Source organism: Alternaria burnsii (genome assembly GCF_013036055.1).
Source record: "Alternaria burnsii strain CBS107.38 chromosome Unknown 698, whole genome shotgun sequence".
NCBI classification, from domain to species: Eukaryota; Fungi; Ascomycota; class Dothideomycetes; order Pleosporales; family Pleosporaceae; genus Alternaria; species Alternaria burnsii.
The window spans coordinates 1,571,180-1,597,055 of record NW_024066111.1 but is presented as its reverse complement, the minus strand read 5'-3'; the positions used below and the strand labels follow the sequence as shown (position 1 = coordinate 1,597,055).

The following is a 25,876-nucleotide window of genomic DNA, read 5'->3' as shown; positions in this document are numbered from 1 at the left end:
CAATGAGGTCCCCATGCGTGGCTTGCGTGCGGAGAAGCACAACCCGCGAACACGCCCTTTACCTTATTCTACCCAGATTTCCTGGCATTCTGCATGCTCAACATTACCTATCCGACCCAAAATCGCCATGTCTGACCAAAACGAGAAGACAATCCAACCTGAAGCGCCCAATGTGGCCGACACACCTGATGTCAAGGAGGTGGTGGATAAGATAGCGGATGCCGCCCCCAGTGCGGATCCGAGGGATATTGACAGGACCGACTTGCTCGCAGGCGTGAAGAAGGTTGACCAGACAATCCTGAGGCTGAACAAGTGAGTGTCTCGTTATTCTGTCGCGACGAGGGTCATGGCAACAAGCTAATGTAGGGCAGACTCCTAGCTTCCCCAGGCGGCCTCTCCGCATTCCTCTCCACATTCAACTACACCCTCTACATCCTCGCGTACGTGCAGACCAAGTCGCCCTCCGTCTCCGGCTTTGCCACCAAGCTGCTGTCCCTCATCCGCCCGGCCTGCGACGACACCAAGATCTCCGCGGCCACACTCGTGAACAATGGCACCGTGCCGCCCATCGCTGCGCTCGCAGTCCTCATCTCCAAGGCGCGCACAACGCTGAGACTGTTCGGCCTCTTCCCGCTATACGCGTGGCTGCGCTCGCTAGCCTCAGGCCCCAAGGCTGGCACAGATGTCGTTCTGCATAGAATCGCCATGCTGCAGGCGAGCAGCTACTTCTCCTACCAAGCGCTAGAGAACATCTCCCTCCTCGCTGACTCAGGCGTCATCGGACCCCGCTTCATATCCACCCTGAACCGCGGCGACTCCAAAACTGCGCGTCTATACCTGTACGCCTACCGCTGTTGGCTGGGTGGCGTGTCATGCGACTTCCTTCGCTTGATGCGCGAGTGGCAGCTCGAGAGTCGCAGGAGGGTGACTAGGAAGCAGATGGTCGCTGATGGCCGGGCAGTAGCAGAATACCAGGAAGAAGAAGATAACAAGTTTGACAACCGGTGGTGGACCGACTTTGTCATCGCGAGTGCGTGGTTGCCCATGGCGCTACATTTCAGCAGCGCCACTGGTGGTCTGCCGGGCTGGAACCTGGGTTGGATGGGCGCCTGCGGTTTGGTTGCTGGCAGTACGAGGTTCAAGGCACTCTGGGCGAGTACGGCATAAAGGGCCCATCATGGTGGTGCGAGGTACTTGTGAAGACGATCGATACCATACACATGTATTCGAGTGCTTGTTTAGTTTGAAGTTGGACATCTGCAGGCAGCGTTTAGCCTTGCTAGTTCATGGCGTTTTCTGCGTTTCGAGCACGAAGACAATGCACCCTTGTTTGAACACTCAGACATAAAATATACTCGTTGCATGCACTAGAAGTGATGCAGCCCGGTCACGGATCGGGTACAAAGAATACCTGCATCCTACATGAACTAGCTGTACGGGGCAAGTCCAACCGACTATCATCCAGAAGTGGGGAAGTGACTATCTCCTGGGCACGATTACGTTCACCAAACCAACCTTACTTACTCCCACCGTGGGTGACCTAAAATTGAGCTGCTAACAACGGTGCCATCGTCGCTCAAGCACCAATTCAACACCCTATTTCAAAGTGGTATTCTCGCTTAGTACCTATAGCATCCAAAGGCGCGCCTTAGAGATGGATGGCAATGATGTATGTTCGGAACTGCTGACAGCACAACACTGACTAATTGACTTTTAGGATCTTCGAGATGCGAGATTGCAGAAGCTCTGGGATATGAGGCTAGAGGGAGATGGTTTCAGCATCGTCGAAGCCAGTATCGATGACTACCGGAAAGCCTTCGACAAACAACAAGTCACCAGTGTTGACATCGTCATCAGCTGCCTGAATCGCATTGCACAGTATGACACCATCCAAGGTTTGAATGCTTTCACAGTCCTCAACGAGAACGTTCTCCAGGATGCAGCAGCATCGGATGCACGTCGAGCACAGGGACTGAAACCCCGTCCACTAGAAGGCATACCGTACACAATCAAGGACAGCTACAAAGTGGCTGGCATGACAGTCACTGATGGCTCCCCTGCTCTCAAAGGCGTCATGTCAAGCGGCGATTCTGCTATTGCGGAGAAGCTTCGGGCTGCCGGGGCAATCTTGATTGGAAAGACTAACATGCCACCGATGGCTGCAGGTGGTATGCAAAGAGGTATGTATGGTCGTGCGGAATCACCTTACAACTCCAAGTATCTTACTGGAGCCTTCTCCTCTGGTTCATCGAATGGCGCCGCAACTTCTGTAGCTTCAAGCATGGCAGCTTTTGGTATGGGCAGCGAAACTGTCAGCAGCGGTCGAAGTCCGGCGTCAAACAATGCGATTGTCTGCTATACCCCATCAAAGGGACTGCTCAGCTGTCGTGGACTGTGGCCGTTATATATCACATGCGATGTGCCCACGCCTTATGCGCGATCGGTCGATGACATGTTGGAGATACTGAATGTTATCGCTACGCCTGACGAAGACACAACCGGAGATTTCATACGCGAACAGAGACACGTTCAAATACCTCAACCGCCTTCAATCAACTACACAGATCTGCGCAACACCGATGCGTTACGGGGGAAGAGAATCGGTGTGCCAAAAATATACGTTGGTCAAAAAGATTTGGATCCGCATGCAAAACACACTCACGTCTCATCGGAAGTGATCGCATTATGGGAACAGACAGCCAAAGATCTTGGCTCTTTGGGAGCAGAGATTGTTTACACCGACTTCCCTCTGATAACGAACTACGAGAATGACTCAGTATCGGGTGAGGCCAACAACGTCGATGGTCGGCCTGCAAACTGGAATCTCCTCGAGCGAGGTATTCTCATCGCTCAGGCTTGGAACGCTTTCCTCGAAGACAACAATGACCCCAATATCAATTGTTTAGCCGACATCAAAGATCCGTCAATGCTGTTCCCAAAACCACCCGACTACAAACCTGACCGCTTCCTCGAAGTAAGGAACTGGATTGATTACCCCGGTCTACCCAATATGGTGCAGAATGGAAGTATACATGACATCCAAGGCATGGAGCAAGCTCTAAAAGCCCTTGAAGCTCAAAGAAAACGTGATCTGGAAGACTGGATGGACAAGAATGAACTCGATGTTGTTGCGTTCCCAGCGCAGGGCGATGTCGGTCTTGCAGATCTCGAATTCGATATTGACAGCACGACGCATAGTCTCCAGAACGGTGTCAAGTACTCCAACGGCAACCGCGCCATCAGGCATCTTGGTGTACCTACTGTGAGTGTACCGATGGGTGTTATGAGTGAGAAGAAGATGCCTGTGAACATCACTTTTGCTGGCAAAGCATACAAAGACACCAAACTACTAGAGTATGCGTACGCTTTCGAAAGCGCTACAAAGAAGCGTATACCTCCACCCCTCACGCCCGCTCTACCCACCGACATTATTGCCCATGCACTTCCATTGCCAACTGAAGACAAGCACATCATCGAATCTGTAACAGCCGTTGTCAAATCTTTGGGAGACTCTAATAACGTTAACAACGAACTTTCTCTGAGCATGGACGGAACCTTATATGAGCCTGCGTCAGAGACTCTGCTCCAAGTCTTTTTGGACGATCATGTGGTGCACACTTCGGTGATCGAAAGCGCAAAGTGGAGTTTCTCAATCTCATATGCACTCAAGAGACCGGAAATTCTGGGTTGGGATCTCAAACCACTTCCAAAAAAGGATCTTATGATCATCGTGGTTGTGAAAAGGTTGGATGGTGATGAAGGTATCAAGAAGGAGTCGAAGTTGCTGACAGTACCTGTTGATAGGGCTGCCGAGGTGTCTGTTCGGGACGGTGCATGACAGGCGCGTCTGTGAAGGCTACTGCATAGCGGCATGAGGTTAATCAGATCATGTTGATAGTGTATGGTAGAACAAACGAACCGGTCCTTGAGTATAAGCTGACCCAAGAACGTCCAGAGCTGCTTAGGTAGTCAGACTTATCTCTAACTGTGGTGGGTTAGTTCTAGGGACACAAGCAGACGATTGTACTTTGGCTGTACTGGATGCCATCTCACACAGAGCCGCGGTCGAATAACTATCACTGGCTCTGGTCACTGGGGTGAGAACTCGACGCGCCTTTGCGGTCAATCGAGGTGCGCAGAACTCAGTGTCATGAAGTTGGCTTCGTGAGTACGCTACAGTATGTCACGAGTGGTTGCCGACTCTTGAGTACAGGCACAGACATTGTAGTGTTGACTATGCAATGGCATAGGGTTGTGCTGACGTGATTGCGTACACGGGTTACGCACACGTAGGCTGTTACTTAGATGGCATTGTCTGAGGAATGGGGACATATTATCTGCCATCTAAACTTAATACGTCAGCATTGACTAGAATCGCGCTCGAGCAAATCTATTCGGCCCCCTAATTACGATCAAATGTACCTCTGAAGCGCTTACAAAGTGTCTGATCTTTCCAAGCAGATCCTTCCAATACCGCAACCGCCCGCCTTTTTGAGGCCAGGTCAACGATGAAGACAAAGTTGCGTCTACCGACTGTGCTCTTGCTAATTAGTAGGATGTTGCCAGCGCATCATATAACTGAACTCCAGGACCCACATAGTCAGCAGATGCCTGTTTCTTTTCGAGAAGACCATATGCCCACTCTAAGTATCGTGCTCCTGCGTAATCTCGACAGACGTCATTGGGAATTTGACTTCCACAGACCACGACGAGGCGAAGTTCATTAGAACAAGTCTCGCTATTCAACTGACTGGGTAATAACAGTCCAAACAATCCTTAACTGGTAGCTCATGACGTGCTGGTACGTGGAGAGGGCATGGCAAAGTTCCCGGGGCTGTGGCAATGATACCGCAACCTTTCGATCCAACGTAGTTGATGATGAAGGACCATTGCTGTCGAACACCCCGCGAGCACTTCAAAGTATTTTAAGACTATGTCGTGGATTCTAGGCCTCGTCCTCTTCGCAGCATCTAATGAAGCGGGAACATACGCAGACGTCTTCAATGCGACACGTAGACACTTGAGTATGTGTTTGTTGCTCACGGAGCTTCGATAGCCTTCTTTGTGATCATAATATAGACGAAAAGGAAAGCTGTTAAGAATTAGGACCCATGTCATGTAGGCCTCCCCACTATGTACTACGCTGAACGAAAGAGTCGATTCGCTTGCTACAAATGCAGAGCTCCAATGGACGGCGGGATCCCATTTGTTGCTGCGTTCCTCTACATTCCGATGGATACGCCAAGAGTTCCACGAGTGAAATGAACGCATGGATCGTGGTTGTCGCCATCCCAGGGGTGTGACAGCTCAACAACATAAGATCAACGTTCAGGAAACCGCCCTTCAATTCACCTGCATACCACCCGGCAATGCTGTGAGCCAGCCATCAAAATTCTCGCCGACCATGTCCTTGACATTACACCTGTTTTGTGTAGCGATGTTCTGCTTCTTAAGCGTTGGAGCTGACACGTAGTTGTTCCCATCCATGGCTTTCTGTAGCGAGTTGTCCTTCCAGCCGAAGAGGTAGTCCGCATGGGTCGAAAACCCGGTCGCATCGCCACTAGACCACAAAAATGGCTGACTGCCGTCAGTGGGCCAGTCTGCCTTGTTGTTGAACTGCTTCGTGTCCCACACAGTCTCAAGCAGGATTTGAGGAATACGAATGGGGTGCGTTGATGGACATGCGCCGCCATTCTCAAACGTGCCAGTTGCTGGGTATGAAACGTGCTCACGGTGGTTTGGTGAATCGAGGTTTACACCATCCCAGCACTGTAGGAAGTCAATAAACCTGCCAAACACGCCTTCTTAGTGTTTACTTAACGGTTGGAAATCTGTGGTTAATCATGATACCCGCAGGGCACGGCTGCTTAGGAAATTCGAGCGTTTCTGGCTCCCGAGTACCCTCATTCTGCATACATATATAGGTTAATTGTCGAAAGTCGCGAGCTGCTTCGCGTGTACGGTACGAGACGTCGCCAATTAGCATGCGGAAACCTGGCTTGAAAGCTGTTACTTTTGTAGTTTGCGAAGTGCTGAAGAGGGCGTCCGTCATATAATATACGACCTAGATGAATTTTAGACAGCGAGTGATATAATCATGGGGGAGGGTATGTACCATGCCGCCATTCGTACCCTCCATGCCTTGTTGCGCTCGTTGAGGGACGCGTTTGAAAGTACCGTTTTTTGCTTTGAAATACACTACTGCGGTCCAATAGTTGCCTATAAGTGTCTCATTAGCGTTGGGCCAAACCAGAAAAGGCGATGTAACACTGACTTAGGTCTTCGGTAAACTCGCAGGTAGTGCAAGTTGACTGCGCCGCTAGATCATGACCTTTGGTAGGGTCCATCGTCACGTTGAATGAGTTCTGGTTTCATCAACAACTGTACATATGTCTCGCCGTAGGAGTTTCTTACACCACCGATGATCTGATGAAGATGCGGCGACGGATTAGCTCCTGGGTTGACCAATGGGTCGAGTCGCTGAACGGTCAACTGTGCGCATCCGAAGCGTAACAGTCCTGCATTTGCGATAGCAAGCAGCCCGAAGGCACTGATGATGGGTTGTAGCCTCATGGTATTTGCACCCTGTTCTCTTCTGTGTTGGTGCTGAAGATGATCTCTTTGAGTGATATGGCAGCGCATTCCGTACTGCATCTTTCATAGATAGCACATGCGCAGTGTCTTGATGAGGAAGATATTGAAAACTGCCGTCGTCTTGAGGGCTGATGTGAAGAGCCGAATGCCAAGGTAATGTAAGCTAATATCGCGCAGCGAATGCGCGCTTGCCTGCCAAGGGGAATTGAAAAACGTCTCTGCATGAGCGGACATGTTCGTCAGAAGCCTTCGAATGGGAAGAGATTCGTGAAGCATGCATTCCGGGCTTGGTCTGGGACGAAGAGCGAACGTATGGAAGACTCGGGACTATCCGCCCGACTATCTACAATTGTGCCATCTGACCACGTCTATGACGATGACCTCTGTGTATTCAAGGTACCATCGGGTTTATGAGGTTACAGAATATAGTACTATGACTATCCAGCGCAGTCTGCGATCGGACATATGAGTCCGCGTTCCTAGGTATCAGTCAACTTTACTCGCATCATCAAGCAGAGCAGAGCAATACCATCCATCAGCAGCTTTTGCACAGCGAGAGTTCAATCATCACAAACCCACCATGAAGTTGATTATCACCGCTTTGATGTCTCTTGTCACCTCGGTTGCCGCCCAAACGTATCCAGAGTGTACTGCCGAAGTCGCGCGAAGCGATGATTGCGCCGCTGTCATCAACGCAAACGCGTGCTACAACAAGTTTCGGTGGAACGCGCAGACCTTGACATGCATAGATGGAAATGACAATGCAGTGAAGCAAAAGAAGGTAAAGTTGAGTACGATTGGTGACAAAGAATGCGAAGCTAACGAGAGCGGTGTGTGATAGGTGTGTGCTTGTTGCAGCTGTGTTGGAAAAGTTATGTGTGACTGGGCAACGAAACAGAAATACTGCTGAGAAAACCGAGAGCCGACGGACGGATTGTGTACATAGAAATAGATATTCAACGAACATGTACACTGAACCATATAGTCTACATGGTACTTCGCGTTATTTGGTTGTCACATATTTAGCTTTCCTTTTGTTCCTTGGTAATGGCTCTAGAGACCGACAGGTAAGTGACTTGTACGCAATGTATCGCGGGGGATAATGCAGAAGCATGCCTCTGTCAGAGGGTATATCGTCGCCATCGTCCTCTTTAACTGCAACACAGAAGCAGCGTCCACAAGCATCTTGAGCAGTACGACGCGTTCAGCCGAGCCCATGATGTCAATCGAAAGTAACCCGCAAGTCAACGATGGTGTTAAGCGCGGCACCAGTCCCGGTGCAATCGCAGGTACCGTCATCGGCAGTATGGCCGGTGCTCTGGCCGTTGTTGGAGCCATCATCTTGGGCTTGAAGAGGGACAAAAATATGAGAAAGGGTAAATCAGGCGCCAGTGACTCTGAAGATACGCCAGTTTCCGCGCCGGCTGCACCAGTAGCGGTGCAATATGACAACGAGAAGTACAGAAGGAGTAATCTACCGCAGTGGGTCGTACGAAAATGAGCAGGACCCCAATAGCATATCGGTCTCCGAGATGGTATCAAACACCGTACATCAATGGCTACTTTCAAATTTCTTCGTGCAAAACCATATTGGAAGTATCATCACCAGATTGTATATCCACCATCCACGATAATCTCGCTGCCCGTAACGTAGCTACTAGCATCACTGACCAGCCAAACTGCCGCACCCCGAAATTCTTCAGGCTTGGCAATTCTCTTCATCGGAATATCCTTAAGCCATTCTTTACTCAGCTTCTCCATTTCTTCGCCCTCGTTTGCCTCTGTCTGGATATACCCCGGGCTTAGCGCGTTGACGCGGATACCATGGGGCGCCCATTCAGATGCCAGGGATTTCATGAGATGGGCGGATGCAGCCTTGGAGGCGTTGTATGCTGACTGCTTTTGGGGGCGGTTCACGATGGAACCAGACATAGACGAGACGATCAGGATGCGGCCGTCGACTTGGTTTTCAATCCACCACTTCCCTGCTGTGCGCGAGAAGAGGAAAGTTCCGGTCAGATTGACGTCAATCATGCGCTTGAAGTCCTCGAAAGGGTAGTCCTCTGCTGGTGCGCCGCCAGTGATCCCAGCGTTGGTGACAAGGATGTCGACTGTGCCGAACTCTTGGATGATCTTGTCCCAAGTAGACTTTACACCTTCTTCGGAAGAAGTGTCGCACTCGTAACCATGCACCTTTGGCGGAGGTAGACCCTGAGTCTCAGCCTCCTCGATCAGAGCCTTGGCAGATTTGTCGGCGCCTTCTTGTTTGAGATCCACTATGGCTCCATGGGCGCCTGAGAGGGCGAATGCGGCGAGGATCTGTTGACCGAGGCCTTGAGAAGCACTATTTAATACTTTAGCTTCGTCTCAGCCGTGCTCTGTAGTCTCCCAGGAGACGGCAAAGACCACTCACCCAGTCACTAAACGAGATTAGCATAGTTTGCAAAGAGACTGCCTCCATATTGCTTACCGACAGCTACCTTGCCTTCAAGCGAGAAGTCGGGCAAAGTCCTGCGCTGCGTGTGAGCGAATCGAAGTGCTGGTTTTGATAGACGCGAGAGCGCCTGTGAGGTTCGTAGGAGAGCATTGCGGGCAACATACGGAGGCATCTTGAACGTTTGCCTATGCTATTTAAGTAACTGAGGAGACGACTTGAGCGTTCGGAGACTGAGAAGCTGTAAGTTTGCAAGAAATTCTAGGGCCAATGGGTCTGTTTTCATGTCTGTGATGTTTACCAGGTACGGTTTTGTGATAGAGGAATTACGTCACTTTTGCGTACGCCGGTGCTCAAGCGAACCATGGTCATCCGGCTGTTGCCATCCAGTTGATAACGGGAAGAGCATATGAAAGAACCTATAGTCAGATGGGAAGGTGTCTAGACAAAATTGGTAAAAACACCAATGCAAGAATGATTTAAGTGCATCATAGTTTTGTTTGGGCCGGGAGGTGGTAGCGGCGGGTATATTTGGAGGATTTGGTTAAGACTGCCTACTGAAACTGCCCTTTACTGATAGTGCTCCATTATCCTCCAAGGTGGTGATCGTGATGTTCGTATCGGGTATGAATTGTCCTCCAGTTTACATGACGGTGCACCAGCAGGACTCGTCGCAACCACAGCAATCGCACGACTCACCGCACTTCGGGGCTGGTGAGGGCTTGATGATAGTCGAGACGGAGGAGGCAACACTGGCAGGCATCGTGATGGTGTTTGTGGGAAAATAGTGCTATACAGAGTGTTAGTTGCATAGCTAGCAGCAAGCGTAGAACACCTACCGAAGCAGCTGTTTTGAACTTGGAGAACGAGAACGAGAACTAAGAGCTCTGGAGTCTGACGGCGACGGGTATATGTGTGATGTAAGTGTTTCAGATGTGCGGTTCAAGGTGCAGTGGAAGATGAAGGGAATTGGTCGCAGACGTCTAAGGCTCTTTATATCAATTCCGGTACGAAACAGCAGGTTTGGTCTACTCACCGAGGTTAATGACTTCAGAGACACAGCTTCCGTCATAGCGCTTTGTCTACCCTCGTCATCCGCCCTCGTTGGTCACACACATTGAGCCCTGACCCTGAGGCATGCATACCGATGTTTCAACGTCTGCCAGTTGTCAGGCATAGGATTGGTTCGGCGGCCTGTATGCACCGCCTCACCGACATTACTATCTCTTGAGCCAGCCCCGGACGCGAGTCTGGACGATGTGGTAGATGGAAACAGCCGCAGCTGTGGTGGCTCAGCTTGTTCGCGGCCGTTCATTCCGTCGTTTGATTGGCTTATGAGCAGGGTTCGTCGTAACATGTCTGCAATGAAGCATGTAGACCCTTGCATGATGCATGGGCTGATTGCGTGGCTAAGCTCCACTAAGCTTTGTGGCGCCAACAAATGCCTCACGAAATCAAGGAATAAGCTTCGCCAAGCTGCAACCGAGAAATTTGGCTGTGAATGTGTCGCTGACAGGCTTTGTAGATCTGTTCGCTCGTGCACCTAAACCCTGAGTGTGCCACAAGTGATTTGGCGCATGATGTCGCCCTGCAGTGGCTGCGTAAGCGTTTGACATGGCCTCATGTATTGGGATACGAGCTGAACGGCGCTTCTAAACGAGAACGAGGACAAGGCCTGCTCATCTCACCTATGCATGTAAGCCACGCATTCTCGCGGCACTTTGAGCGGTACTGGCGTGAGTTGGATGTTGCGGGCCGATGTAAGTAGTACAGGGAGGCCTTGAATCATGGATGGACCAGCACCGTATGTCGGCACACAACGATATAGCTTGCCTTGATAGGGGAATAGATTCGAGATGCTTTTAGTAGAAGGGTCTAAAGTTTCTTCGGTATGGGAGCTATGTGAGGGAAAGCTGAGCGATTGAAGCTCCCGGACGTTTCCGGCGAGAACTCCGCGTAACACGAAAGAGCGCCCGATTTCACTAGCTCGCCCTTCCCCTCATACGTCAACCATCAAATCTTTCTTGTTCAACTTACACCACTAGAAGCTCTTGCGCCACAGCGCCTGTTGCATGTTTATGTCCAAGCTGTCCGGCGAGCTCTCGACTTTCTTGTCTCCTTCAAAGTAACCCTCTTGTCCTGCAAATTTATCTGCTACTGCCACATCAACAAAGGGGATTGCAGCCTGCTCGACTGTCTTTAACCGAGGGTCAAAGTAGCTGAGCAACGGCAGCATCCAAGTCACAACTGTAGTTACTATCTGGATAATCCGTGGGACATGTGACTGATGGAAAGCCCGCGAATTGATCAGATCGAGGGGATCAACCGCTATTGCCCTAATGGACTCAGTGTCCCTTTTCTAGATTGACGGTTAACGTGGGTACGTCTGGAGTTATCTTAATGAGGTACTTACGGTCTTGAGACGACGATTGAGTTCGTACATGACCATAATAGGAACCAGTTTGCTCACAGCATATCTCTGAAAACCTCGTCCCATCTCCTCGCCTTCTTTGTCTGCTTTGGGATGGACCAGTAGCTCTGGGTCTTATGGCACTTGAGTTGGAAATCCCTTGGAGAAACTAGCTTTCTCGGGCCAATGTGCGCCACTATCTGAAAAGATGATGCGACCATGCACCGGATCCATAGCGCTGAGAAGCTCGCACGAGAAAGAAGAGTGCGCAAGTTGATTCACAGCAATCGATATTTCGTACCCACCCTTGAAATACTGGGGCCCACCGGCCAGGTTCCAGGTCATCGCGTTACAGATGATCGTGCGGATGAGTGGCAGCTTTTTACTCTAAATCTCAAGAAGCAGCGCTTTGCTGAATATACGGACGTTCTCCAGCGATGAGAGATCGAGTTGCCGTATAGATACTTGCACATCAGTGTGTTGTTCCACAAGAAGACGAAGTTTTGTTGAGTTCACGTCTTCTTCAAAATCGTCTCGGACGGTGAGAACCAGATTAAAGGATGAGTATGCTGGCAGAGCCAGCGAGCCGTTCGAGCCAGTAATGAGAACTGTGCCTGTCATGGCGCCAGTAGGAAATCAACAATTGAAGAGGATATTTCGGGCGAAGAACGCTTTACAGAACGGACTACGGAAGCCTCATCTGTTATTGATATCTACCCATGACGCATGGTTGCTGACAGGCGTATACGCCCGATCCCATGCCTTATCGCCAATCATCCATGTCGAATTCATCAAAATGCATACAGATTTTCGCAAGACAGATTGTGGTTTCCTCTGTTAGCACGCAAAGCTCACATGTTTTTCCATGTGCATTTCTAATAAGTCTGAACTGTAAAGATCGTTATTTGGGAATTCACAATGTGTAGCGTCATAGCGCGAGGGTATCTGTGTTCGCCAGCCGTTCTTCCCCTCGCCTCTAGTTCCATGCAGCTTAAGTTTCCGCTATCCTTCTTGTGTCCTTTCCGCAAGGAAACTCGTGATATGTAGCAGTGACCGGAACCTGGATCGATTACCTACTGCCTTTCCGATGCAGTTCCCGACGTCACAGCATGTGCAGCAATGTGCTTTACCCCGGCTCAAATATTTTCAAGTAATTCCCCAACGGTTGCACCTGATTAAAGATGTGCGGTATGTATTGACTTATTCTCTTACTATTGGCGGTGACCAACTACACCTTTAGGGTATATGTTTGATACACCTTTTTTCTCCGGCTTTCTTGCAAGTCGCGGCAGCTGCAATCGCCACTAACTAGCTTACTGTGATGGTACTACTTCCACTCGGCAGTAGGGTCCCATTCGCGAAACCTTCCGTACAAAGGATCATATAATCGTGACCACCAAGTCTCATCCCCGCCTTACTCCATGCATCAAAATGCTTCTGCGTAGTAATAGTACCTCCAACCCTCTTCTCTGTTCTCACTGACCAGAACTGTGTGAAGGTGCGGGTACCTTCGATTGACGGCTTGTTTACGCGCTGACTGGTGTAGAGCTCGTAGGTGCCTTCTTCGAAAGTGAAGTTGCCTTTGCGCGTCCAAGGTTCACCGGGTGCAAGGATGTCATATGATTCGATGATGTAGTATTCGATGAGGGGATTGCGCGTCCAACCGTACAGGGCGAGGTAACCGGGTCCTTTGGCATCGTATGTACCTGCGTATTTTACGGCCCTAGCATTGTTTGTCAGTACAGTCCTCAAAGTTGCGAAATTTGTTTGCCAATCTAACCTTGAACCTCCGGGCTTGAAGCCTGTACCAGCTACGAAGCCACCGCCGGCCTGGCCTGACCAGTTACACGTGTACTTGCCGCCGCCTTGTTGGCTGCAACGGAATGAGCCGCCTCCCTCAGACCAGAAAGAGTAGTAACCTCCTTGACGGGCTTCGAGTTGCTTCCCTACAGTTTCGTGGTTAATGAGAGATGTGACGCCTCTAGGCGCTGCAAAGGCAGTGGGAAGAGAAACTAGCAAAGCAGTTGTGAGGATGGTGAAGGATACCATGATGGCGGATTTGCAATGGGTAATGCTTTACATCGCCCATAATGGGTAGTATAGTATCTGAAGCTTTATATAGATCTGGCGAGCAGAGATTTGGGTTCCGTCGCCGTCACTTACCGAGCTTTGGGGGAAGTGCGCGTGATCCTTCATTCCTGTGTCTCATCAACCATCAATCCTTGAGAAGTCTTTCGTATGGGGAGCCCATTGGCAACGGCATCTGTCAATGACTGATACGCTACCATCAGTAGCCCAGATGCTGTGCCAAGACCGGGTGCATTCTGTTCAATATGCTTGATACTGCTGTCCCAGCTCTTTACTGCCGTGTAAGGGTGTTTCTTCGGATGCAATCTACACGAAAAGGTCAGGAATGGTGATAGAGACCGCTCGTCATTTGCCGGCGGCACTTGTCACGACGGTGCTTATGATGGTCATATTAACCAGCAGTCACCAATCATGGACTGTACAAGTGATAGGTATGTTGCTGTTAATCTACACGAAGATACGGGATATAGCATATGATGGTGACGTATCAAATAAGGCTTATAAAGGTCATGTATGCCGACAAACCCGACAGAGTCTGATGGGGTTCGTGGGTGGTTGCGGAGTGATGAGAGAAGGAAAGAGCGCGATACGCGGCATTGAGCCAGGGACATGCGGGAGCAAACTCGTCCGAACTGAGGCTGACGTGTCGCTCGAGCTACTTTCACCAGCGAACACAACGCATCCTCGGATGTACAAACGCCCAGAAGTGCTCAAACATTATTTTTCAAAACTAGCTAGTAAATGTAGGTAAGGACAAAGCGCTACGAACAAGCTCCGACTCAAGCCTCCATCTCGTACCCGGGGAGATGATCCAGCCATCCCTCCACATCTTCATCGACGGAGCTTTCAACCGCGCAAGCATTCATCTCTTCGACAGTCTGCGTCTTCAGCACACCTTGCATGCCTGGACTTCCACAGTGATGGAACATGCAGCTGTCGTTCATCACCCGCTGCAAGCTGTCTCCTTTCCATCCAAACACGTAGTCAGCATGAGTGCCGTAGCCTCTACTATCGGAGTAGCTCCATACGAATGGCTGCGAACCATCGGTTGGCCACATATCAGCGAAAGCAGTCGTATTCCACATCGTTTCATATGCTAGCTGCGGCATCTTGATGGGGTGCGAAGCGGGGCAAGGATCAGCTGGGCGGAAACCACCCCGTGTGGTAGAGAACATATGGGACTGGTGGTCGGGGGCGTCAAGGTCAACTCCATTCCAGCAAGAGGGAAAGTGGCTAAACGAGAAAGACGCGGTTAGTAAGTCTTATGCGAAGAGCAGGGATTTTCTCTAGGCAAAAATCTTGCAACTTCGAAGTGCGCGGCATGTCAAGATACTGGATACACTTACTGTCTTGTGGTTAGTAAACTGATTACAACATCTGCTGAGATCTTCTCTTACCTGAATAGCCATTATACCGGCAGGACATGGCTCTTTCGGGAAGTCAGGAGTCTCGTAGCCTCTAGTGAGGACGGTTTGCAGGCATGTGTATGCCAAACCTTTCTTAGTGCCGTTGATTGTGGTCGTCGACGGATTGCCAACAGTCATACGAAAGCCCTTATCCCAGTTAGAGACCTGTTCGAAAACAAACAGGACTATGTTCCTTACCGGAGGGAAAGCCCTCACTGGATTCCTGAGGTCGGAACTGTTGAAGTCTTTTTGAGTATAGTATATCGTCATACCTCCCTTGATGTGGTCTGCATTTTGACCTTCATATCCTGGATTAAACAAGATTAGGCTACGTATCGACATGAGTAAAGTCAGCATACCTAGTTGAGCGTTCGGGTAGATGGGCACGCGCTTATACGACCCGTTTTGATGTTTGAAATACATCACGGCTGTCCAGTAATTGGAAAAATCTACAGACATGTCAGGTTTGACGATCGGAACGGGTTGAATGATCATATCCTGCCTTCGGTGTACGCGCATGTCGTACAGCTTCCCTGTTCGCCGATATCACCAGTCATCGTAGCATTGAAAGCATTGCCACCTGCGCAGGCGTTAATGGGGATTCCTAAGATGCAAAAATACATCGAGCTTACCAACGATCTGATGTACCTTCGAGATTCTGTAAGCTTGTCGTCAATTGTGTTTTAGTGGTACTAACATGAGAGGAAGGTACGCGACCAGGCTCCACAAGTGGATCGAGGCGCTGGATGGAAACGCTGCTACATCCAAAGCGAATCGCTGCTTCTACAAAGACAGCCTGGAGAAGGAAGAGATGTGATTTCATAGTTTCGCGAAGACTTGTGTCCTCTTTGCTGATGCAGAATTCTCAATATTGAGATTGTGAGTGGTAAGAGACCTTTGAAGGAACACAAACTATCATGAGGTACACATCGCGTTCCGGGAGAACAGCTGAGGACTCTTCGCTTCAATGTATCCGATGCGCATATGAAGAGGATCCAAAACTGACTGCCGGCTGGTAATGCCAAGTCGTTGATGTTGCTCTTCATATACACCGTTCAGCCGGGTAATGTGGAGGTGGGGCGTGTTCGCGCGGAGCATCGCGATGAACTCTCTAGACCTGTGAGGTGGGTCATCATAATTACGTATCGAAGTCGTATCCCACTCATGTGGTTATAGGCCATTGAGCTTGATTGACAACAGAAGCCGTAGCAGTGACGGCTGGCGACACGGCGTTGAAGTGACAGAACCTCCTGTCGTGGCTAGTGAAAGAAGTAGGGAGGAACTTGAGCTGAGTATTGTCATGTCATAGATCTCTAAGCACAGAATCACTGTAATAGGTAAGACAAACGAGCAGGTGATTGTAGGTGCCCAAAGTGACAGTATAATGTCTTCCCAGCAGAATACCACAGATGTGCCCGTAGAAAACTACGAACTAGCCAATGGTAGGATCTCGAAAGTGCGTCTCTGTACCTGGGACTGATGATTGAACCATCGGGAAATGATTGTGGGCGCCGAAAGTAAAGCTGTCCGACCTTGCTGTACCGCAAGCACTTCACACTCAGCCTACATCTTCATCCGCCATGTTCGCGCCTACCCCCCATACATGCTCTCAAGGTACTCCGTCGGTCCCCAAAACTTGTCCGCATTGACTCTAGTAAGCACGACATCCGAACGCTCCGTTCGCAGCCAACATGCACCGATCTCATCTTCGTTCTAAGCGTACCTCTTTGTCTCCTCACGGTCTACACCATACATAAAGGTGGCAATCTGATATACAGCGTGTTTCAGCGCAACTAGATATTCTGAGCCGTTGAAGAAGGTGTGGCCTTCGAAGTGCTTCGAAGGATTATCAAGAGCCACACCGCTGTAGCCGACACCGCCTCAATGCTAGGGAAGAGCAACGAGTGAGAGAGATGGCATGCAGTCGTGACCTTGGAAGCGACTCGTGAGTTCAAGATGATAGCAGATGGTGTCCTAGAAGACAAAGATTACCAGCTAGCGATCGTACAGACCACACAGAATCCAATTCTGTGCCGGCAGCGTCCCACTTTGGGCTCTTGCCAAAGAGCCCAAGCTACATTATGTCCCTGTTCAATCTTCGTATCAATAGACAAGGAGCCGCAGACCAAAGATTAAAACCACTCTTTTGCATCTTCCTTGCCTCGCTTCTCCCTCCATACTGGTCCATCAAACCCAACATTCCACTTTTCCGCGATTTCTTTCGATGTTATGTAAGCGGGTTTAGCATATGCCGAACTGAAAACATATGCGCCATACTTGAGTACCGTGTTCCTAGTTGATGATCCGCGTCTTTGGCATAGTATGTGGTGTCCTTCTGCACGCTGTACTAACGGAAACCCGACCAGACTGTCCGGTGGCCCAGGTAGGAAATCAGGGGTAGCGAAGGTATCACACTGTTGTTGGGGGCGGGCCAGTTCAGGACCTGAGTTGTGTTTGAATGCCACCCGAACATTTGATAAGTGCGGAGCTTCATGTTTGATTGCTCCGATGAGTCTTTCGATGCTAGCCCACATCTCAGCACCGGGTACATAGCTCCTTGATAAAGCGTCGATATAAGTGAGAAAAATTGTGATGTTTCGAAGGTTTTTGAAGGCACTAGTTACTCGTTTCGAGAGAACGCCAAGGTCAACATCTTTGTCGGTGCTCACATTTGTGTATATCGAGGGATACACTTCAATTGTAGCCGAGAGATCTTTCATAGGCGCAGATTCGATGTATTCGTGGCATAATCGAGAGTGTGCGCGAATGACATTGCTGCAGGGTGCATTGTGGAATCGTACAGGGACTTGGTTGACGACGTGACCCTTGCAACGGTCTTGCCCTTTGCCCCAATCCCACCACAGACTGACCTCATGGTAAAGGTATGTGTATACGTTATTTCGAAGTTCGCGTGGTATAGTGAGGAGATGCGGCGCTAGGTTGTCGTTGGCCATTTTTCGAGAGCGAAGGTGGTTCAGAAGATTACGATGATATTGACGGCAATCGATGATGCCGACGAAGAAACACAAGAGTACACAAACGAGTAGAGAACGACAGGTGGAGGTAGATAAGGATTCGTGTGGTACACGCCAGGGCGTAAAGTAAGCTGCATCGTGAGCCAATCGGAGAATACACTTCGTTGCTTTTGTCGTACACGAAGCGATGAACGCGAATCGGTGTGTACTGGAGTCACTGTTCAGTTGCGGGTACAAGGATGGTAGGGCAGTTGTGGAGATGTGCTTTGAGGATGGAAGCAGGCTGCCAAGCGTTCATGTACTTCGAGTCGTCGGATAGCTGGCATGATCGAATTGATGTTCCGGTCATCCAAAAAGAGAGTAATGGTCAGTCCTAAAGAGACTCTAGAACCAGACTACAGCTTCTTCGTGACCGCGCTTTTCTCTCCATTGCTTTATTTGATGCCCGAGGATCGAAGGCGGCAGCGGTGTATTCCAATTACCAATCGTGTAAGGTTGCAGCTTAAAATGATCAAGGACGTCGGAAGGTTTCCAGAAATGAGAGTCGTTATTTGCGCCGCCCCTAATGTACAAATAGCAGCCATGCTTCACGAGACCATGCTGAGGTCGAGGCTGACCAGGCAATGGCTGCACCTGTTCCAGACGGTACCCCTCGGCTCGCTGCACAAGTTGCAACACTTCCAAGCAGGGTGGTGGGGAGATCAAAAAATAGCCAGTTTCGAATCGTGGATATGTGTTGTTGTGATGCTGCAGTCGAGTAGTGGCACGACACTGGATACCAATCCGCAGTGTCGATAGATGTGAGCCCCTCTGCAGCAGCACGCAAATCAAACGTTCTGTATTAGTCCACCCTTTTTTCACTCCGTCATACTCATCAGGATCTCCAGGAGCAGTTTCGATGAGGATCGTGACATGTTTGACGAATCGGGCAAACAGTGTGTCCAAGGGCAACGTATGGAGTCTTTGGTATATTGGCGATATTCGTTGACCTGGTGGTGCATCAACAACGAGATCGCTTTGAAGAACATCTTCATCGGAAATTGTCATAGAAACTCCATCCTTTTCGATGGTTTCAAGATACTCTTCTCGCAAGCGAGGATGGGTATGGAGCAAGCTGAGATTGGGCGCGTTGTGGACACGGTAATGAAAGCAACATGGAGCGAATAGCCCGGTGAAACGCCATACAGGATCGTCCTCAGCTTTCACATATGAGTAGATGAGGTTTCGCAGTTCGCGAGGGAGTGCAAGAAAAGGTGGAAGTGGAGGCGCAGGGTCGGTCATGGTGGGAACGCGACATTGATGGTAGAAGGAGCAACAACGCGTTCACGATTTGAGCCTGCAGCTGGGCACTAGCCACGCGCAGCGTCATAGCTATTGGCAAGCGTCATATTATGCAGCTAAAAAGCGAATGAAAAATGCATAACTCTCATGTTAACCCGTTTTGCGCATAATGGGTCGATTAACCTTCAACTGATTAGACGGTTTTGTGGTGGCTGAAGATGTCACATAATTGCTACATATACATAACTATACACTTCCATTAGGTACCTGCACCGCACCGTTCTCTTTCGTTCCCTCCAGAGCCTCACCCCAGATTTGCTTGACAAGCTGTTTCTTATTGATCTTGCCCATCGCGTTCCTTGGGATCGTGTCCACAACCTTCATCTCTTGCGGGATTTTGTAATTTGCGAGTATTTCCTTCAGCGCCCGCCTCATATCCAATGCAGACCACGCTTTGCCGCCCTTGCCGGCGGTCTTCCCTTGCTCAGAAAGCACTACTACTGCAGCAACTTTCTGACCCCAAGCCTCTGATGGGAGGCCAACGACGGCAACTTCGTCGACTTGGGGAAGGGAAAGCATCTCGCGTTCGATTTCCAAGGCAGAAACCTTCTCGCCACCAGTCTTGATGATGTCCGCTGATTTACGTCCGTGGATAAAGTAGAGAGGGCCTTTAGCCCAGGCTTGGTCACTCTTGCCCGCTCCGCCAACATTCCTCCGGACAGCGACGTCGCCAGTCTTGAACCATTTGCCTTGTCCGTCCGCGTCCTCTGTGAACTCTTTAGACGTGGCTTCGGGGTTCTTCCAGTACTCTCTGAAGATGGTCGGACCGCGCAGTTGAATTTCACCCTGGCGTTCACGTTCTGTCACAGGATCGACTTCTTCACCCACTTGTATAACCTCGCCAGTCTCGGTGTCTACCAAACGCGCTTGCACCGAAGGAAGCGGCCAGCCTACAGAGCCGTCGACGCGATCTGTGAAATCTAGTCCACACGAAAGCGCCATACCTACTTCGGTCATGCCATATCGCTCTAGCAGCACGTTGCCTCCACTGAGCTCCGTCCATGCAGACTTGACCGGCGTGGGTAGGGCAGCGGACCCTGAGATGTTCAGGCGCATGTTGGACGGGTGGAGGGCGGTCTTGGTCGCGGCTTGGAGTTGGGGCGAGAGAGTAGGATGCGATGCGAGCAGGCGCGTGTATATGGTTGGGACGACGGTAAGAAAGGTAATGGGCTTCTTGGCTGGATCAGGATTCGGCAGGAAGGGAGCTGCCAGACGATCCCAGACAGCGGTTGCGTTGAAGGGAAACTGGAACTCGATAGTGCTACCAGCGAAGAGAGGCGTAAGCAGCGCATTGACAGTGCCGTGGATGTGGTGCAAGGGAAGGACATGCAACAGCACGTCGTCTTTGCTGTAGTTCCACGCTTCCAGCAGCGATCGCGACTGAGCCGTCAAGACGTCCTGAGGCAGTACAACGCCTTTCGGCCTGTTTGTTGTGCCAGACGTGTAGAGCATCATGCCGCCCTTGTCACTTGTGGGCTCCTCGAGCGTGACGTAGTCGTCGGTCTTGCCCATCATTATCTTCTCCTGCTTGTAGTTGATGGGCTTGGTCTCCATGCCCTCTTTGAGCACATCGTCGGCTTGGCTTTGGAACTTCTCAGACGAGAGAAGCATAAGCGACTCGCTCTGGTCGATGATGTAACGCAGCTCGTGAGCTGGGAAGGTTGGCGATAGCGGTACGGCGATGGCGTGTGCGGCCAGGATGGACAGCAGCGTCACTATGTGCACATTAGCTTCTTCTGCTCCTCCTCGTCGTCGTCGTCGCCGCTGCACACAAGGCCAGAGGAATGCGCACCTACATAGTCGTATCCGTTTTCCACCAGAAAGGATATCCGTTGGCCCTCTGCGCTCTGCTCACCGCAATTCCGTTGCAGCTTGTCCTTTGCAGCAGCGACATCGTTTACAAGCTCCCCGTACGTGAAGGATCGCCCAGACAAGGAGTGGACTACAGCGGTGCTCTGTGCATCGTGTTTCTTGATGGCTTCGAAGACGGGTAGGCGGGGTAGCGTGGATGCCATTCTCACGGTATACAAGGGAGTGTGTGCGAAAGGTTGGCAGCAATGGCTGGTGTATGTCGACAAGGATATTTTGTGTCGTGTGAGGGTGCGAGCGAAGAGATTACGCGCCCACATCGCGGCAGAGAGATGTCCCGGATCAGCGCAATTGATGCAGGTTTCGAGCCTTCGGAGTACGGCAAATCGGTGGGAGATGTGCTGTGTTCAGGGCCGAGTCATGTTAATGATATCACTTGGATTCCGGCCCGAAGCACCAGAATTGCCTCCTCAAGCGCTGCTTGGAGAATTACAAATGCTCTTATAGTCGTCAATCAAGCCTCATACACGGTCATCTGGTCGTTGCATGGCTTCAATGGCTGCAATGGCTGCAATGGCTCGTCTGACCGCGCATCAAACTTTCGGAATCATGACGCGACGCCTTCCGATTTCGCCTTGGCGCGTGCCTCGGCATGATTTCTAGGGCCGACACAACCCAAAACTTCCACCACTACGCTCCAGTATTCTCATTGGTTCTTCTTAACGGACCGCTCGACTAGGAGATACTCTCGTGCATGTTCGTTCCAAGTACCGGCCTCGCTGCAAGGCGTTTCATGTCAGCCATGGCTCAGTCCATGACCCCAATGGAAGATGCTCTGCGGACCAAAGTATGTCAGACATCAAATACGCGACACGTCAGTCGAGTGTTCAAAAGTGCTTTCTGACATTCATAAGATTACAGAAGCTTTGAAGCCAACTTCGCTCGAGATCTTCAATGACTCACATAAGCATGCGCATCACAAAGCCATGCAAGGAGTCACCAGCAGAGAGACGCACTTCCGGTAATTATAGGTTCACGCTTTTACACCTTGTGAAGCCATAATCCTGACCCGCATAGGGTTTTCATCACCTCACCAGAGTTCAAAGGCAAGATGCAACTTGCACGCCACCGCATGATCAACTCCTTGATGAAGGAAGAACTCGCCAAAGAAGGCGGTATCCATGCGCTGCAACTCATTACCAGGACACCAGAGGAGGAAGAGGCCAGGAAACAGAAGGAAGCAGTTCAGGCATGAGTACAAATCACTACAGATACCCAAGATGCACGACCATCGAAAGGGTTGGCGAGAAGCGACCGATACAGCTGTGTGGGGAGACGAGAATACGACGAGGATTTGTATTACCTAGCCGTCGCAAATAGAAGCGAGAGTGATATCAGGGACACTGGTGTAGTCTTACCTGACGCCCGCAACGCTCATAGGTCACTTCGTATAGTCGTTCCTACGTAAAGCTTAGCAATCAAATACGATGCCTCAACAGCTCAGCAAAGAAGAAGACACAGAGACCAGACCGCTGGTACTAGACTGCCAGTAGATCATGCTTCAACTCCCTTCCCACTGCACAGCAGTTTCTGAACCTACAAAATAGCGTTGTATCAACGAGGAGGTGATCGAACTTTTAGAGAGAGCTGTGTTGTATGCCACAAGGAGCTCATTTAGCTACCCGGGTTGGCAACTTTCCCGTCGCGATAGACAACAGGCCACACAAAGCGGTGGCGACCATCGTCCGCAGCAAACCGCTAATACAGGCTCCACACCAACAGCAAGGGGATGCATCAGCCCTGAAGTGGCCCAATTGCATATCGACCGGTCGATGCGATCTAACCAACCGGAGATTCCGGGCCATTGATAGTGAGATAGGTCCTAGCTTTCGACCGCATCCGCATACTCTGCAGTGTTTAGATGGCATCCTCGGTGATTCTTGTTGGAAGAAATGAGGAAGTGGATGGCAGTATTACCAAGATACAACTGAACGCGAAGGCATAGCACCACTATCACATAACATCCAGAGCGATATGTGATGACATTCCTAACTCTAGCATACTTGAGATATGCGCAGATCCATACACTCCGACTTCATTTTCATCTGATGCGCTTCACTAGGGTATAAGTAAGAGAAATCCAAATCCACCTCTATTCTTTTTTCCGCAAAACCTTGTCCCAACTTCTAGACTGGAGAGAATCCCAACGAGCAATATGACCACCACACGTTCCCAGTCCTGTGACGTGAGTGCCTGTCGTACATACAAGAAATTCTCATTCATTTTCACCCACTACTTCTTTTGCAATGTTCCCTATTTTGTCGCCTGAATCAAGTATTTTTCGTGCCGCTGTCTGGATAGAAAAGCTTTCGCGTCGCATGTTCTGCACTGTCGACTCGAGTGTATGTGTCCTGAAGCGAAGGCGACTGATTTCGGAACGGAGGACATTGATGATCTCTATCTGCGATGGCATTGGGGTGTTGATGGTATCTGTCGAGTCGACAGACGACGGGACTGAATTGATACCAGGTTGCTGTTCCGCGACTACTGTCGGGGTAGGCTTCGGGGTACCTGCCACCATCGCTTCTTCTAGTAACCGAATCCTTTGTTCTAGCCCTGCCTTCTCCAGCTCCCATATCTTTTTGGCCTCGGCACTTTGTGACTGGAGCCGGTTTGCCATGTCCATGATCCGCACGTATTGTGCTCCATTAGCAACCAACTGCCGCCGAGCCTCGTCCCTACTCTGCTGTAGCTCTTCGATCTGACCTTCGACTGTCAAAATTTGCGCAAGCAGCCTTTCTTTCTCTTCTTTCAGGCTACTTATCTCTATGCCGCTAACTTCAAGCTTCTTCTCGAACGTGGCGCATTTAGTCTTCTGTCTCTCGAGATTCTGGAGTAAAGCGTCGTACTCGCGCTGCAGAGTCTGAAATTCAAACGTCTTGACACTGACCTGATGTTGGAGGTCCTGCAAGTCCGCATTTTGTATTGATGTCTGCGACGTTGTAGGTGGTGACACCGGTGGGAGGCTTTGCGAACTAGGAAATTTAAGTGAAGCCGGAGAAGGTAGAATAATCGAGGATGCAGGTTGCGCTACCTGCATCGGGGATTGTGGAGGCGGATGTGTCGGCCCTGAAGACAGCGTGGTGTTCTGTGAAGAGTTCCCCCCGTACGACGTTGTCCGGGGACTACTAAATTCGTCATATCCGTGGGGCGTCGAATGTTGCCTAGATGATAATGATTGTTCTTCATAGCCCTCTAGGTAGTCTCGAGCTCTTCTCATGTTGGAAGCGTTGTAAGGTGGCGACGGTGATCTTGGGTGATGCGACGATCGGTGCTCTATGTGCCTTTGCGGTCGAAAACTACCCTCATGCAATGAGCGAAGCGCCCGTTGCAGTGGCTCTTCACTCTGAGGACGTTCAGTTCCAGGCGGCTATTAGAAAATATCAGCTTTGGCCTTGTAGATAGAGGACGCGGGTGCTAAAACCCAGCGGTAAAAGGAGAGCGAGATAGAACGAACAACTTACTGAAGTGGGTAGGTCATGCTCTATACGCGTCAACTTTCGGACTCTATTGGCCAGCCTTCTCAAGTCTGCGGCAACCTTTTGGGGTGATGAGCACAAGTTTGTACATGCTTGTTCCTGGCAGTCCGGTGAGCAGCAAGTAATTGTCCCTGCTGCATGCGCCAGCTCAGGCCCGTGACCGAGACGCAAGCCCAAACCGCTATGCGGGAGACTGACCCGTTCAGTATCTCGGCAATGAATTGAATGATCTTCTATAATCGGCTCAGTTACGAAGACTGTCTTGGAAAGTGAGTATTGGCATTCCCACACACCAATGAAATGGGAGCATCATGCGCCGGCTGTATGTCGGGCACCGCGCTTCCGCTTAACGCGCCAGACAGGTCAAAGCTAAGAGAGTTGTCATACCTGCGTGACTCGATGGCGGGATTTTCCTATGCCGGTGTTGGAAAACATCATAGAAAGACCGGGCTCTGGGTTTCAGTATGCCTAGCGACACGACTGCCCGTACGGACGGCAATTGCTGCGTAAAATTCGAAATTACAAGCTCTGCTAACGTGTTTCCGGACGAAACAGGGCGCGGCAGCAATATTTGTTGGTCCAGGACGTAATCGCCGTGAGTATAGTGGCCGGCTCGTGGCGGGAGCGGGGATGGGTGCTGATTGATGAAGGCTGTAACATTCGGGCCGGCGCGCTTGGGCTGCACATCAATGGCGTTTCCATCCTCCCAAGGTCGTTTCCTGTTCGTGCGAGAGTCCATAGGTGAAGTTTGACTTCAAAGACCGAGTGCCGACGTTGGTGTCCGCCATTCGGAACCATGGACTGTTGTATTAGCAGTGTTTTGAATGAGTGCTCGAATCGTGTGTCCTAGAGGACATACTCAGCGGCCAGAGAAAGCGACAGACGTGATACGAAATGGCGCTGGGTAACATTCGTGAGCGCGACCACTTTGAGATCTGCCGTGATTTCAAGATCTTGCTTCCAGTGGTTCCGCTTCTGAGACAAAAACAACGGATGGACAAGCAGGCGTAATGCCCACAAAGTATCCGGTGGCTCTTTGGAAAGAGGCGTATTAAAGAGACCGAAGGTCAGCAATGTAGTATGTCAATGCATACGAAATACTCCGTCGGTAGTACCAACAGTCAGTCAGCGCCATTGCTACATTGACGCCTCTTCGTGCTTGATGGCCATGCCAAGTGAAAGCCAAGTTGCAAGCTAAGGAACCAACAGGAAGACGTACTATCAATGCTCTGGTAACATCAGGCGCGGGTTGATGCAGTACTTCGATGGCGGCGTCGGAG

At 50.4% G+C, this 25,876-nt stretch overlaps 5 protein-coding genes across 5 annotated transcripts; 3 read left to right on the top strand and 2 right to left on the bottom strand.

Moving 5' to 3' along the window:
- Positions 1-127: 127 nt before the first annotated feature.
- On the top strand, positions 128-3,838 carry GT037_004701 (glutamyl-trna amidotransferase subunit a; the record flags this gene model as incomplete). Its single annotated transcript, XM_038929748.1, has 4 exons — positions 128-312; positions 372-1,156; positions 1,608-1,669; positions 1,718-3,838. The coding sequence occupies 4 exons, from the start codon at positions 128-130 to the stop codon at positions 3,836-3,838; spliced, it is 3,153 nt and encodes a 1,050-aa protein (XP_038788020.1).
- Positions 3,839-5,343: 1,505 nt separating this feature from the next.
- On the bottom strand, positions 5,344-21,377 carry GT037_004699 (acetyl-synthetase-like protein; the record flags this gene model as incomplete). The annotated part of the gene is made up of 23 exons (XM_038929746.1): positions 5,344-5,769; positions 5,822-6,064; positions 6,116-6,219; positions 6,275-6,365; positions 6,415-6,654; positions 8,266-8,938; positions 9,008-9,014; positions 9,065-9,216; positions 9,721-9,818; positions 11,442-11,572; positions 12,294-12,327; positions 12,756-13,161; positions 13,219-13,512; positions 14,325-14,404; positions 14,924-15,079; positions 15,131-15,240; positions 15,292-15,381; positions 15,459-15,512; positions 15,565-15,580; positions 15,630-15,783; positions 16,656-16,796; positions 19,436-20,963; positions 21,041-21,377. 23 exons carry the CDS (start codon positions 21,375-21,377, stop codon positions 5,344-5,346), a joined length of 5,565 nt encoding a protein of 1,854 aa, XP_038788018.1.
- Positions 7,697-8,095, top strand: GT037_004700 (uncharacterized protein; the record flags this gene model as incomplete). The annotated part of the gene is made up of 1 exon (XM_038929747.1): positions 7,697-8,095. The coding sequence occupies one exon, from the start codon at positions 7,697-7,699 to the stop codon at positions 8,093-8,095; it is 399 nt and encodes a 132-aa protein (XP_038788019.1).
- Positions 21,378-21,859: 482 nt separating the features above from the next.
- On the top strand, positions 21,860-22,312 carry GT037_004698 (uncharacterized protein; the record flags this gene model as incomplete). The annotated part of the gene is made up of 3 exons (XM_038929745.1): positions 21,860-21,904; positions 21,972-22,078; positions 22,135-22,312. The coding sequence occupies 3 exons, from the start codon at positions 21,860-21,862 to the stop codon at positions 22,310-22,312; spliced, it is 330 nt and encodes a 109-aa protein (XP_038788017.1).
- Positions 22,313-23,332: 1,020 nt separating this feature from the next.
- On the bottom strand, positions 23,333-24,337 carry GT037_004697 (uncharacterized protein; the record flags this gene model as incomplete). Its single annotated transcript, XM_038929744.1, has 1 exon — positions 23,333-24,337. The coding sequence occupies one exon, from the start codon at positions 24,335-24,337 to the stop codon at positions 23,333-23,335; it is 1,005 nt and encodes a 334-aa protein (XP_038788016.1).
- Positions 24,338-25,876: the final 1,539 nt, after the last annotated feature.